Below are 14,085 nucleotides of genomic sequence, written 5' to 3'. Positions count from 1 at the left end.
GTAGTTGTGGCGCCCAACTGAAAAAGTAGCAAAGCAAATATTGCCACAGGGGTTAATAGAGTTTAGACAAGTACCAAGAACATTGCCAAAAAATATCTGTGTGTATATTTTCTAACAGTTATATACCTACCTACACACATATTCAGTGCAATGATAGAGTTAACACAAAAATCAGCAGACGCTTTGGCGTATTTAACTTCGGGAATGCCGAGAGCAGTCAACAACAAGAATGTACATAGCAAGAAACAACAAACCACAAAACCTAAATCAAACAACTCTCTCTCTCTTTCTCTCCCTCTCCACACAATGTAAATAACAAACTACACTATTGTTTACTTACTTGACGTACAGATGAAGTTTTAGACATCAATGAATGCTTTCAGCAAATTTTATCTCGGGTACTATTGTATTTTTTTTTTTTTTTTTTGGCAAATTCCTGAAATAATAATAATAATACCCAGTATTGGATTAAGTGTTGAATAAAGCATGGCCATGGTCGATTTCTTGGAAGAAAGAAAGAAACTGATAATAAATATTGTTAAAAATCACCATCCTTTTTTGGTTGTTCTAAGAACAAAATTCAATAGCCTTGTGAAAAACAAATTTAATTTGTCCTGAATCAATTATAGATTTTTCAAAGGAATTTCACCCTTAGTCTAACATAGTATTTTCATATATTTAAAAATTTCCCTAAAATTATGTCTCATGGGGGAAATTATGTAGAAAGAAATTTGTTTGTGCAACCAGTTTTCGGGTCTCTTTACATTCCCTCGCAATATTTATTTGTGAACTTTTTTCGAAATGGTAAGCGTTGGCAATAAAAATTTTGCAAAAAGTAAACAAGAGTCTTTGACTAGGAATTGACAAGAAATCTGCTGATCTAGACAATGTATGGACGTTTTTATTTACTTTTGGAAATAAAGATAAATGAATTATTCATTTTTTGATGCCTGATATTTGGTATGGCATTTTACTGGATTTTGTCCTTTTAACAAAGATATATTGGATTTCTCGACACAATTTGTATTGGAGAGTAAGAAAAACTATTGGTATTGGGGAGTAAGAGACGTATATCTCTCTCGATAGAGTTTACAATAAACGTATTCTCTGTCTCTCTCTCTCTCTGAAGAATTTTATTTCCGATTGATTTGGCAGGCGATAGAGTCTCTACCACTACAAATACATATAGTGTGAGCAAGGCTGGGTTAGTCAGAGAAAATATTATTAGTAAAGTACTCGGACAAACTTATTGCCAACTAATGAAATATTGCAACCAAAAATGTGAATAGTTACAGAGCTTAGAACAGCTTGTTTTTACTCATGACTGAAATATACTCGCGAATGGGAGTGATCGAAGAGTGGGACTTTTACGCGAAGTTTCCTCTCAACTCTTTTGTTTTATGTGAGAGCTCTCGCGAGTTACTCTTGTTTGAAAAACCAGAGTGAAAGTCAAAATGCTCGAAATAGAGTGAGAGTTTACTCTAAAAATTCAATTAAGTAAAAAATACTATTTTATTTGCTGATTATGCGTTTAATTGGAAAGGGGGCTTAGATGATTTTGAAAGGATAGTTGGAGATCGAGTACAAAAGCCAAGGAGAGAAAAACAGTAGAAGATTTTGTGCACAAAAACAACAACCATCGTATGCCTTGTTGGTACAGATTTGCGACAACGCTCTTCAATGTGCTTGGTTCGTTTGCAGCTGGGGTTTGAGAAAATATACATTCTTACAGAAAGCAAGTTAAAAAGCAGTAAGTTCAGCCGGGCCGAACTTTGAGTACCCTCAACCATTTGAAATGAATGTCGAAATTTTCAGAAAAAGGAAAAAAGGAATCCGTTAAAAATTCTGTTAAAATCTTAAAAATACCGTATATAGGGAGTTACCGTTATTTGGGGTGTCACAGGCTGTAGAATCCATTCCGATGTGCGAATTCGAAATATGAAACCATTCCGGAGAATAAAATCATCAAAATACCGAATATAGAAAGGCTATGCGAAGATCTGCACCTGCATATGCAATTTTCTGTCCTAGGCTATAGTACCTATTACGAACTTTAAAAACGAAATTTAAAACAATAAAATTTGAAACATAAAAATACCGAATATCCGGAGGTACCGTTATATGAGGGCTATGCAAAGACGGGGACCTGCATAGCCTATTTTCCGTCACAGACTGTAGTACCCATTAAGAACAATCATTACGAAATTTGAAAATCATCAAAATACCGAATACAGGGAGGTACAGTTATATGGGGGCTATAACTAAACGTGGACCTATATGTATAGCTCATTTTCATTACTAAAAGTGAAAGCGAATATTTGAGTAAAATTTTATCAACCTACTTCAATTCGTTCGGAAGCTAAAGTGATTTCCACACGCAGACAGACGGACGGCCACGATAATATTCGACACAGAATTTTATGCTGATCAAGAATATGTATACTTTGTGGGTTCTAAAAGGTATATTTCGGGGTATTACACACGAAATGACAAACATAATATACCCTCCATACTATGGAGGAGGGTATGAAAACAAAGGTATTACAGAAACTAAAGGAGTACTCAGTCAGGAGTAGAATCTGAGGTGATTTCGAGATGATTTTACTCTCACTCGAAAACGAGCAGCGCATAATCGCTCTCACATATTTTTCTTTTACTCACGGAGTACTCACACTCCAATAGGAGCTAGTGTTACTCTTTACTCAAGAATTTTGGAGCCATAGATTCATATTCTATAACAATTTGAAATTGAACCCATTTCCTTGCATAACACAAACAGTTATAAGTATCCAAAAAGTATTCGATCTAACATTGTCATCTTGTATCTCACACATTATTCTCACAATGTAAACTCTGTGCAACCAATACCTATTATAAAACTAACTCATATGGCCCGCAAATGTTTGCCCAATTATTCCCCACAATTTTGGGGATTCTTATGGAATAGAATGCCTTTCAAGAATTCCATTCAACCTGAACCAAGTTAAAATTGTGTTTAACTATGTACACTATATGTTTTGGAAGAAAATTTTCGCAATCGAAAAGTTTTTAATTTTTAAAGAAATTTTTGGTCACACGTGCAATCAGCGCAATACTCCTCTTAGTCACATTTCATATTTTCTTGCTGCCTTTCTTCCTTTTCGAAAAAGAAGCACACATAAATTTGTGAGACTCAAAATGACGCAGAAAAGAAAGTTGGGTGGCTTTTTTTTGTTTTTTTTTTTATTATTTTGTTGCTCTACTCTTTTGCCATAACCAAATGTGAAGGTGAAATTTGTTGAAACCACTTCGACGCTGGTAACACACACACACACACACACACCTAGGTACACATTGTTAATGCCAAGTCATGCACTCACTTCTGGTAATAGTTAAGAGGGGGTGCAGAGAAGTGCGGAATGACTGGTTGCTTTAACAACACCAATTGTTGTCACCTTAATGGATGTACGCACAATCAATATATTTTGTTGTTGTTGTTATTATTATTGAGTTCGTTGTTGTTGTTTTTTTGTTTGGAATTAAAAGTAAAAGTTTTCACTTGTTTGTCATGTTGGAAGTTTTCTCAACTGTCCATCATTTTGCCAGCCATATTGACCGGTTATATTTTTGAGTTGTTTAATTTTCTCGTTAACTTGTTAATCCTTTAAAGCAAAATCTAAAGAAAATCTGTCAGTTTGACATTGAGATTGGTTAATGTTGGTAATAAAAGATAAAAAGAGAAATATTTAATAAAAATTTAATTAAAAAATTACATAAAAATCAAGTGAAAAATAATAAGATTTGAATGCCATCCACCGTTGAAAAATACTTCTAAAACCATAAAATAGCGAATATAGGGCGTTACCATTATATTGGGGACTATACGAAGTCGGGGACCGGCATAGTCAATTTTCGGTCATAGGCTGTAGTATCCAATACGAACTTCAAACACCAAATTTGAAACAATTCCGGTGAATAATTTCACTAAAATCATCAAAAACCCGTATATAGGGAGTTACAGTTATATGGAGACTATACCAAAACTTAGACCTAGGTAGACAACTCTATGCAAGGATGTTTATTATATAATGGAGACACATGCTGTTGTCAATTTACAGCATTCGGGTAAAATTGCGACTAAAACACCCAAGAAAACCTTTAATCTGTCGGTACAGTTATATGGGGCTATACCACAGGGTGAGATAAAAAAAACTGCAACAAAGTCAAACGCCATAATTTTTACTTTTTTTAAATTTTATTCAATGTAAGCAAAAAATGTCGGAAATAGAATCAAATTTTAGAATAAGTTTAGATTTGTTCGAATTGGTCACCTTTGGAATGAATTATGGCCTTCAAACGGCCAATGAAACCGTCACACGCTGCCCGAATGTTGCTCTGCGGTATTTTGGCCCATTCCCGGCGAAGTGCTTGCTTGAGGTGATCCACATTTTGGTATTTTTTAGTGCCAACCTTGTTTTCCGAAATACTCCAGACACAATAGTCCAACGGATTGGTATCCGGAGATTTCGGTGGCCATTGTGCGCTGGAAATGAGGAGAAGAACCTCATTTTGTAACCATTTTTGGGTGGCGCGTGCTTAGTGCGATGGTGCTGAGTCCTGTTGGAATGTCCAAGGTCTGCGGCCAAAATGTTTGCGTGCCCAAGGCTTTAATACACCCTCCAGAATATTTTCGCGATAATATTCGGCATTTATTATAATACGAGCGGAGAGCGACCATTGGCTGTTATGGCGGTCCACACCATCACCTTGACCGGCGCTTGAGTTCTGGTGGCCAACCGAAGGTGCACATTTTCAGCTGACCTCTTTGGCAAGTAAACACGATCATTTTGTTTGTTTACAAACTGCTGGACAACGAATGTTTTCTCATCGGAGAAAATCAAATTCGGCTGTTCACCACTTTCGGCCAAGCGAAACAAATCTTTAGCTCTTTTAAGTCTATTTTCTTTCTGTTGCGGTGAAAGTTCTTCCACGTTTTGGAATTTCAATGGCTTTACCCTGAGCTCATATTTCAATATTGGAATATGTAATGGAATATTGCGATATGTTCAGCTCATGAGCCATTTTTCGGCCACTGCGACGCGGGTTTCGATCAAGTCGCTTCTTTACTTTTCGAACCATTTCTGCTGATGTTGCTATTTTCTTCCGTTTTTTGTTTTGTTTTTCAAAAACGAGCAATTTCAGTTCTTACCGAGCACTATTCTAGTTTTTGTGAAGAGTAAACTCCATATAAAACTTCCACTTCTCGAGCATTCACACTCGCGAGCAAGTTTCACTCCCGAGTGAAAATGAACAAATCTGAACTCAGTTCTTTATTGTTTTTTTTTATTTATTTTAAATTTTTGCCTTACTAAGGCGAAGGTCATTTGTTGATGGATATTTGATAATTTTCTCTCTTTTTTAACAACCCAATACATTCTAATTGGTTGTGATGCATTTTATTTATTTTGTGAACAATACCTGATCTTTTGATATTAACGTCAACATCAACCGGTGATTGGTAATTCCCGTGGAATTTCACTTACCCCCAATTACATATGTATATGGTCTGTATATATGGGTATATGTACGATAAAAATATTATCGTCAATGTTAATATGTTGGCACTTTTTTTTAGAATAAAGAAATTATGTATCAATTTCATGTATCAATAACTGAGTTTTTATTTGACCTCACCTCACCTTCATATGTACATATATAAATACATATATATATATTTCTATAAATGGAATACTGAATATTGCATGGCGATATAATATACGCTTTTGTTTTCTGTTCAAAGAGCAATAATGATTGGGAATCAAGAGAAATGAACAAACAAACAAACAAAATATCTTTCATTGTTGCTCCTGTTTTTATACCCTGCGCCATAGTATGGATGGTATATTAAGTTTCCCATTCCATTTGTAACACCTGGAAATATACATGTTATATATTCTTGATCAGCATTAAATTCTATTTTCTGTGGAAATCACTCTAGTTTCCGAACAAAACTAAGTAGGACAATAAAATTTTACTCAGATGTATTTTTGGTATGCAGGACTTTTGGTATTGAAAACGGGCTATAAAGGTCCACGTTTTGGTATGGGCCCCATATAACTGTATTGAGAGAGAGTTAACAATTTTTGGGTGTTTGGGTCACAATTTCAAACCTGATTTGCTGTAAATTTTGATAATATATTCCCAGTATGTATAGTTCCTTGCAAAGAACTATACATGTAGGTCAAGGTTTTGTGTATAGACCCCATATAACTATACCCACAGAATTGTTGAAAACTTAGTATTTGAAGTACGTAATGGGTACTTCCTGCTTTGGCAGAAAATTTAGTGATCAGAAACACGCCTTCGTATGAGCCCCATATAAGAGTGTCTCCCAATATTCGATATTTAGATTGTTTTAACTACATTTTCAACAGAATTATTATAAACTTGGCGTTTGGACTTCGTTAACGACATCACCTACTCTGGCCGATAATTAGCTGCAAAGGTCCACGTTTTCGTATGACCCCATATAACTGTAACACCACATAGTGGCAAGGGTATTATGTCTTTGTGCATTACCTTTGTAACTTGGAGAAGGATGCGAGATAGGCCCATAGTTACTTTTTAGGATCTTCATAAAATCACTTTCTGAGTCGATTTATGAATGTCAGCCCGTTCGTCTATGTATTCTTGTGAACAAAATGCCGGTCGCATTTGTTATTGGATTTAGATGAAATTTTGCAAACAATATTTGTTTGGCCCAAGGACAAACCCTATTGAAACTGGTGATAATCGGTACAGATTCGAATATAGCTTCCATACATATCTTTAACCGATTTCGGGTTAATTGTGCACCAAATGTCTAATATCAGTCCCAATGACCTGAATTTTGATACATCCCACCGAATTCAGTCTAGAAGCAAGTACATCGAATTCGGAGAAAATCAGTTCAGATATAGCTATAGCTAGCGGGGCCGTTCACTTTTTCTGCTGACCCACATATACCCTGCAGATTGCTGCAATTCTTGCCATTTTTTGCAGAACTCTTTCCTTAATTTATTGCTATAACAATATTTGTATACCGTATTTTTGCTCATAACCGCAGATTTCACTATGTACGCTCTGCGAATAGTCAATACCAATTTGTATATGTTATGACAGTGAAGTGCGAATGATCCAGGGGTTTTTGTTTTGTTTTGACACTTGCTCAATTTGTGGTTGCTGGTGAAAGTTGCACTTGAAAGTGAGCACATGAGTTTTTTTTTATAAGGAATTGATGCCCAAAATTTTTTAAAAAAAAAAACACGAGCTTAGAAATTTCAAAGAAGGAGCATATAGCAATATTGTCAGGGCTTCGCTGCCTTATCGTCATTATATGAAGCCAATTATTTCATTACTTCGTTTTGTTTCGAAATTGGTATATATCGGAAACAATTAGATATGTTGAGGAAAAAATTATAGGTATAAGTTAGCAAAAATCGAGCACAACTTTTCTTTATTCAAAAAACGAAAATTGCAATTCCAGCAACTGCCAAAAATAGTTTTCTTTTTTTTTCAGAATTTTTGGACAAAAAATGTAAAGGCACTTATAAAATTAAAATTGTCTCAGATTTTTCGACAAAAAATTACTTCGAAAATAAAAATCAATCCAACTTTTCTTTTTTCGAAAATTGCAATTCAAAGCGACAACATATACGTATTTTTTCAAATATCATCTCTCAGCAATGCGTTTAATTTTGGTTTCAAATTTTCTGAAAAAATGCCACAGTTGGGTTTTTTCAATAACAATTGCATTATATAACAAGTAAAATAGCAGTAAGGTCGGCCGGACCGAACTTTGAAAACCTCCACCAGTTAAACGAATTTAAAAATTCTATTAAAAACTCAAAAATACCGAATAAATTTTAAATAATGCGACATTTGAAATATTGCGAAATTTGAAACAATTCCGGTGAATATAGTACCTAAAATCACCAAAATACCGAATATATTGAGGTACCGATGTGTGGGGGCTATACGAAGACCTGGACCTGTATAGACAATTTTCTGTCATAGACTGTAATACCCATTAGGAACTTTAAATATGACATTTGAAACAATTTCCGTGAATAATGTCGTTAAATTAATAAAAAAAAAACGAAATATAGGGAGGTACCGATATATGGGGGCTATACGAAGACCTGGACCTGAAAACACAATTTTCTGTCATAGACTGAAGTTCCTATAACGAACTTTAAATATGACATTTGGAACAATTGCGGTGAAAAATGTTTCTAAAATCATAGCAAACAACAGAATATCGGGAGGTACCGATATATGGGGGCTATACAAAGACCAGGACCTGCATAGACAAGTTCATGTCACAGACTGTAGGACCTATTATAAACTCTAAATACGAAATTTGAAACAATTCCGGTGAATAATGTCGCTAAAATCATCAAAATACGAAATATAAGGAGGTACCGTTATGTGGGGGCTATACGAAGACCTGTACCTACATAGACAATTTCATGTCACAAACTGTAGTATCCATTAGGAACTCAAAATATGAAATTTGAAACAATTCCGGTGAATAATTTCCCTAAAATCATCAAAAGACCGAATATCGGGTGTACCGTTGTATGGGGGCTATACCATATCGTGCACCGGTATAGCCCATCTTCGAACTTGCCCTGCCTGCAGACAAAAGACAGATCTGTGCAAAATGTTAGCTTCCTATCTTAATCCGTTTTGAGTCTAACGTGATTACAGCAGACGGATGGACGGACAGAGCTAAATCGTCTTAGAATTTTACGCTGACCAAGAATATATATACTTTGTTACGTCTAAAATTATTATTTCGATGAGTTACAAACGGAATGACGAACTTAATATACCCTTCATAATATGTATGGTGGAGGATAGAACAATTAATATTTAATTGGCGGTACAACTCGGAAAACTTTTCACATACCGAATAAAACATCTTTTATATTTTTTTACGATATCTATTTTTATTAATATTTCCTAGTACCTAAAAAAGGAAATACTTTTGAAACTCTTCCACATCTTCTGTTAACTAACTAAATTTCCGTATATTTTCCCTTGTATCATTGCAGAAACCTCAAAATGAAATTCGTACTTTTGCTTTGTGTACTCAGCGTATTGTTGCTGCAACAGACCTATGCCTCACCCGTTAAACTAGTCGAACGTCAAGAACGTGCCGTTGGTCGTCAACAGGCCACAAGTGGTGCTGTGGCAGCTGCTCCAGCTGTTGATGACGATGATGATGACGAGGATGACGATGATGATGACACCGATTTGGGCGATCTGATAGAGGATGATGATGGTAAATTTTATGTTAAAATTTTCTTTTAAAACACACACTCACACTCGTATGCAAATTCCACAAACACACACCCACACCCACTCTCTCTCTCTCTCTAAACCTTTTGCAAATACAAAACGGAAAAAAAACACAACAAATTTAGGTTTCTGGTTGAAAGCAAAGATAATCTTTGGCATATTTATTTTGGTTGTTATTTAAGTAGCTTTTAAATACTGTTGTTCTTCTTGTTGTTGTCTTCTATTATGTCTTGTTGTTGTTATTACTATTTGCACATGTGTATATACATAAATAAGTGTATTGTTTCAAAATTGTGTGAGATTAGTTTCATCTTTTCCATTCTCTATACTTCCTCCTCCACCCCTGCTATTAAATGTGAATTGTTAATTCATTCACAAAATGTCAATGTGCGGTGTTTAGCGCTCACAGGATAATGTCATGTATTTCATAATGCGTACAGAGGAAGTGTGTCACACACGCAAAAATGGGCCATATCAACGTGTATGAACGTGTGATAATCTGTGAATAAAAATAGCATCATATTTCAATCATGTGTTCCCATTCTCCTTCACACATATTTAGACACAACCATGAGTATATATATATGTCACAAGCTAAGCAAGCCAAAGTCGTAGACCTTATTATGAAAATGATGTAGCAAAAAGAAATAGCTTTTTAATACTCCTTTCATTTCAAACGCTTTGCAAGGATATATTAGGGCCTGTTTCTGTATGAAGCTACGAAAGTGAGCTCGAAAGAAACCCCTTAATTCCATGAGCATTTTTTTTAAATTAAATGAAAATTAAGAAATGTTCAGGGAATTGCTGTTTTTATTTGGAGTTCACTTTCGATACGACATACGAAAATAGGCCGTTATTTTTTGTAAAATAAATGACTTACGACATTTGCATGCCCAACAGATGATATGTGCTAATGTGTCTAGCCAACATGCAGTCTACTCATTCAATGGTATTGTAGAATGGGGGAGAAGGCATTTTGGCATCCAATTTAAAAGAAAAAAAAATATAATAATAATAATTTATGGCCAGAGATTAAGGCCAAACGATATTAACTAATCCGTTTGTCATATCAGGGGCATCCAATATTTCAACCATGGCCTAACTATTTGGTCTCTTAGTAAGACCTACTGATTTCCTTCGAATTGTCAAAATTCATCGTAGTCAATCGTATGATCGTATCGGATATTTCATTCAGAATCAAGGACTTTGGAGTAAACTTTAATAATTTGCCTTGCCACACCGAGCATAGTGTACAGGGTGGACCAACAGTTACCAAAGGGCTATATTTCAGATATATTTCATGACTCGTTAAAACTTTTTATACCATCCACCCTAATATTCCGTTTATAACATCTCGATATATAAATTTTAGACCCCACAAAATATATAGATTCTTGATCATCGTACAATTCTATATCGATTTAGCGATGTCCGTCCGTCTTTCTGTCCGCAATTTCCTCCGTGGAAATCACTCTAGCTTCCGAACGAAATGAGGTAGGTTGATAAAATTTTACTCAGGTGTGTATTAGGTCTGTAGGACTTTTGATATTGGAAATCTGCTATATTGGTCCACGTTTTGATATAGGCCCCATATAACTAAGCCAACAGATTTAAACTTTTTTTAGGGAGTTTTAGTCACAATTTTAACCCGAATTTGCTGTAAATTGGCTGTATGAGTTTCCATTATGTAAGAAACGTCCTTGCATAGATCTGTCAATATAGGTCTAGATACATATAACTGTATCTTCAGATATTCGGTATTTTGATGATTTGTGTCACACTTTTCACCGGAACTGTTTAAAAATTGGAATTTGAAGTTCTTAATGGGTATAACATTCGACGACAGAAAATTTCTCAAACAGGTCCATGTCTTCGTATAGCTCTCATATAACGGTACCTCCTTATATTCGTTAATTTTGACGATCCAAGTCTTCGTATAGCCCTCATATACGGTACCTCCTTAAATTCCTTAATTTGACGATTTTAGCAACAATATCCACCGGAGTAGATTCAAATTTCATATTTGTAGTTCTTAATGGGTACTTTGGGCCTATAACAGAAAATTGCATATGCTGACCCATGTCTTCCTATACCCCCCATATGAAGGTACCTCCAGATTTTCGGTATTATGGTGATATGTCACACTTTTCACCGGAAATTTTTCAAATTTGGAATATGAAGTTCCTTATGGTTACTACGTTATTTCTCAAACAGGTCCACGTCTTCGCATAGCCTACACATAACGGTACCTCCAGATATTCAGCATGTTGATGATTTTTGAGACAGTATTCATCGGAGTTGTTTCAAATTTCGTATTTAAAGTTCCTAATGGGTGCTATAGTCTACGACAGAAAATTGCCTATTCAGGTCCAGTCTACACATAACGGTACCTCCAGATATTCAGCATGTTGATGATTTTAGCGACAGTATTCATCGGAATTGTTTCAAATTTCATATTTAAAGTTTTTAATGGGTGCTACAGTCTTTGGCAGAAAAGGTCCAGGTTTTCGTATAGCCCCCATGTAGCGGTACCTTCCCAAATGGATACTATAGTCTATGACAAAAATTTCATATACAGGTCCACGTCTTACTCCTTCGATTCTGTATTTTTATGATTTTAGAAGTTTTTTTTTTTCAAAATAATTGTTTTGAAAATTTGCAAATTCCTACCAAGGGAGTATTTTTAAGTCTACAGCTTTCTCAATTGTAATTCCCAACATTTCAATTGTAATTCAAGGGTAATGGGAGGCTTATAAAATAAGTATCAGAACCTCAATATTGGAACTGATTTTAAACGAATTTGATAAACATGATTTCTTTGAAATAGCAGTGAATTATATATGAGAGATATATCTAATTCTGGGCTAATTTAAATTGGCTTCATTGCGAAATGGAGAAAAAATAACGATGTAAAATGTAACATTCATCGAACTATACACCTTACCTTTCACTAGAGTATTACAGCTTGATGTGGACTTGGAAAATCCCTATTTAAACTTGATATTGATTTTATACGATTTAGCAAGTGTTGAGTTTGTTTTAATCTTGAAAGTGAGAGCTAGAGCCGCAATCTTCGCTTTCATAGTTAAAAAATTGCATTTTTTTCTCTGACGGCATGTCCCTACAGGACTTATAAATTCAGACTTGATATATCCATATGACCACACCAAAGGCTATTTAGGGTATCACAACCCTCCCAAAATTGCTACAAATCGGTTTAGATTTAAATAAAATACTTTTATTTATAATAATCACATTTAAATATAATTTTAATATGTTTCACGCAATGTGAAAAGTAGAATTGAAGCACATGACCACATAACTTTTCCTTGCCTAGAAAAAAAAACTCGTGTCATTTATAATTCAGTGGCACACATCCGCATAAGCCACATAAAGGTCAAAATAATTTGAAAAAAACAAAAACTGTAGAAACTCTCTTTAATGGCTAGAAGCGTTAAATTCTTAACATATAACTTTTTTCTAATGTGCTATTTTTGGTTTTCTATTGGCCATGTAGTGGGTATTGCCACATTTTAATTCACTTTGATTCTTGTAGATCTTTCGTTTGCTCTGAATAATTTATTTTGTTTTCATTTCAATGCTGGCCTGTCCACTCTCCGCACTTTCTCTCTCTCTCTCTCTCTCTATCGCCCCCTACTCAAAACACATGCTCTATGAAATTTCTCTACGTTACTTGGCTGGTGGAAGTAAGTTGTTGTAATTTGGTTTGCTCCTATTACTGACAGTTTGTGCCCTTGTTATGTGTGACATGTATCATTATGACGTTCTTTTTTGTCTTCTTTTCATGTTGTTCTGTGTACATGCATGAATAACAGTTCTCTTTATTTCGGGGTTTTCAGACGACGAAGATGATGACGACGAAGAGGATGACGACGAGGAGGAGGATGATACACCTCAAGGTCAAGCTGCACCTGCCGCCTCATCCGATGATGACGACGAGGAGGATGATGATGACGATGACTATTTGGATCGCTTGTTCGATGACATTTTGGGAGGTAAGTACTGTACAAAAGGTTAATAATAGCATAAATATAGAGTAATGCCCGAAAAAAAGGTTCAATCAATAAGTGGGTTATTGTGTAGCAATATTTCACATGATGAATTGAAATTCAAAATAAGCTATAGAATAGTGACAACCTAATGAGGGGAGGACAATTTTATTCTGTGAAATATTTGAATAATCTGCAATATAGGTAGTACGTAGAAAAATAGCAGTTATAAATTATTCATAGGTATGTTTTATACTATTGGAAAACCAGTAAAGAAAGTCCTAAAGTCGGGCGGGCCGATTTTATGATACCCTACACCACTTTGCTAATTTAGTTGAGCTCCACTTAATAATTAAAAGTTTTTATGGGAGAATTCAATCATACACGCTATGATTATAATTATAATTTAAAATTCAAAGGACTAAATATGCCGAAGCATTTGTATCTTTTAAATTCGAACTTGTATTGCCCACTTGGTGCGAAATTTATTTGAAACCGGATAAAAAAATATATGGGAAATATACCCAAATCTGAACCGATCTCGATAAAATTTAGCAAAGGTATTTCTGAGCTGCATTTGATATATTTCCCCAAATATTGTTGTTACAGAGTGCATATTACGGCTGCGGAGGACAAAAATAACAAATCGGATGAACAATATATATGGGAGCTATAGCTATATCTGAGCCGATTTCGATAAAATTTGGCATACTTATTTCCAGGCCTAATTTGGTTGTATGTGCAAAATTCC

General features: G+C 35.0%; 1 protein-coding gene across 3 annotated transcripts in view; it reads left to right on the top strand.

Moving 5' to 3' along the window:
* LOC131800477 (nucleolin-like) overlaps positions 1-14,085 on the top strand; it is a 60,975-nt gene that overhangs the window by 21,506 nt on the left and 25,384 nt on the right. For all 3 annotated transcript variants that reach the window (XM_059131741.1, XM_059131742.1, XM_059131743.1), the window contains 2 exons: positions 9,078-9,307; positions 13,185-13,340. In XM_059131741.1, the coding sequence (XP_058987724.1) occupies positions 9,088-9,307; positions 13,185-13,340 (376 nt within the window). In that variant the 5' untranslated portion in view covers positions 9,078-9,087. The remainder of the gene's footprint in view (positions 1-9,077; positions 9,308-13,184; positions 13,341-14,085) is intronic.

The sequence above is a fragment of the Musca domestica genome, unplaced genomic scaffold (genome assembly GCF_030504385.1).
Source record: "Musca domestica strain aabys unplaced genomic scaffold, Musca_domestica.polishedcontigs.V.1.1 9, whole genome shotgun sequence".
Taxonomy (NCBI): Eukaryota; Metazoa; Arthropoda; class Insecta; order Diptera; family Muscidae; genus Musca; species Musca domestica.
Note: the sequence above shows the minus strand (reverse complement) of the source record. Positions and strands in the feature narration are given on the sequence as shown.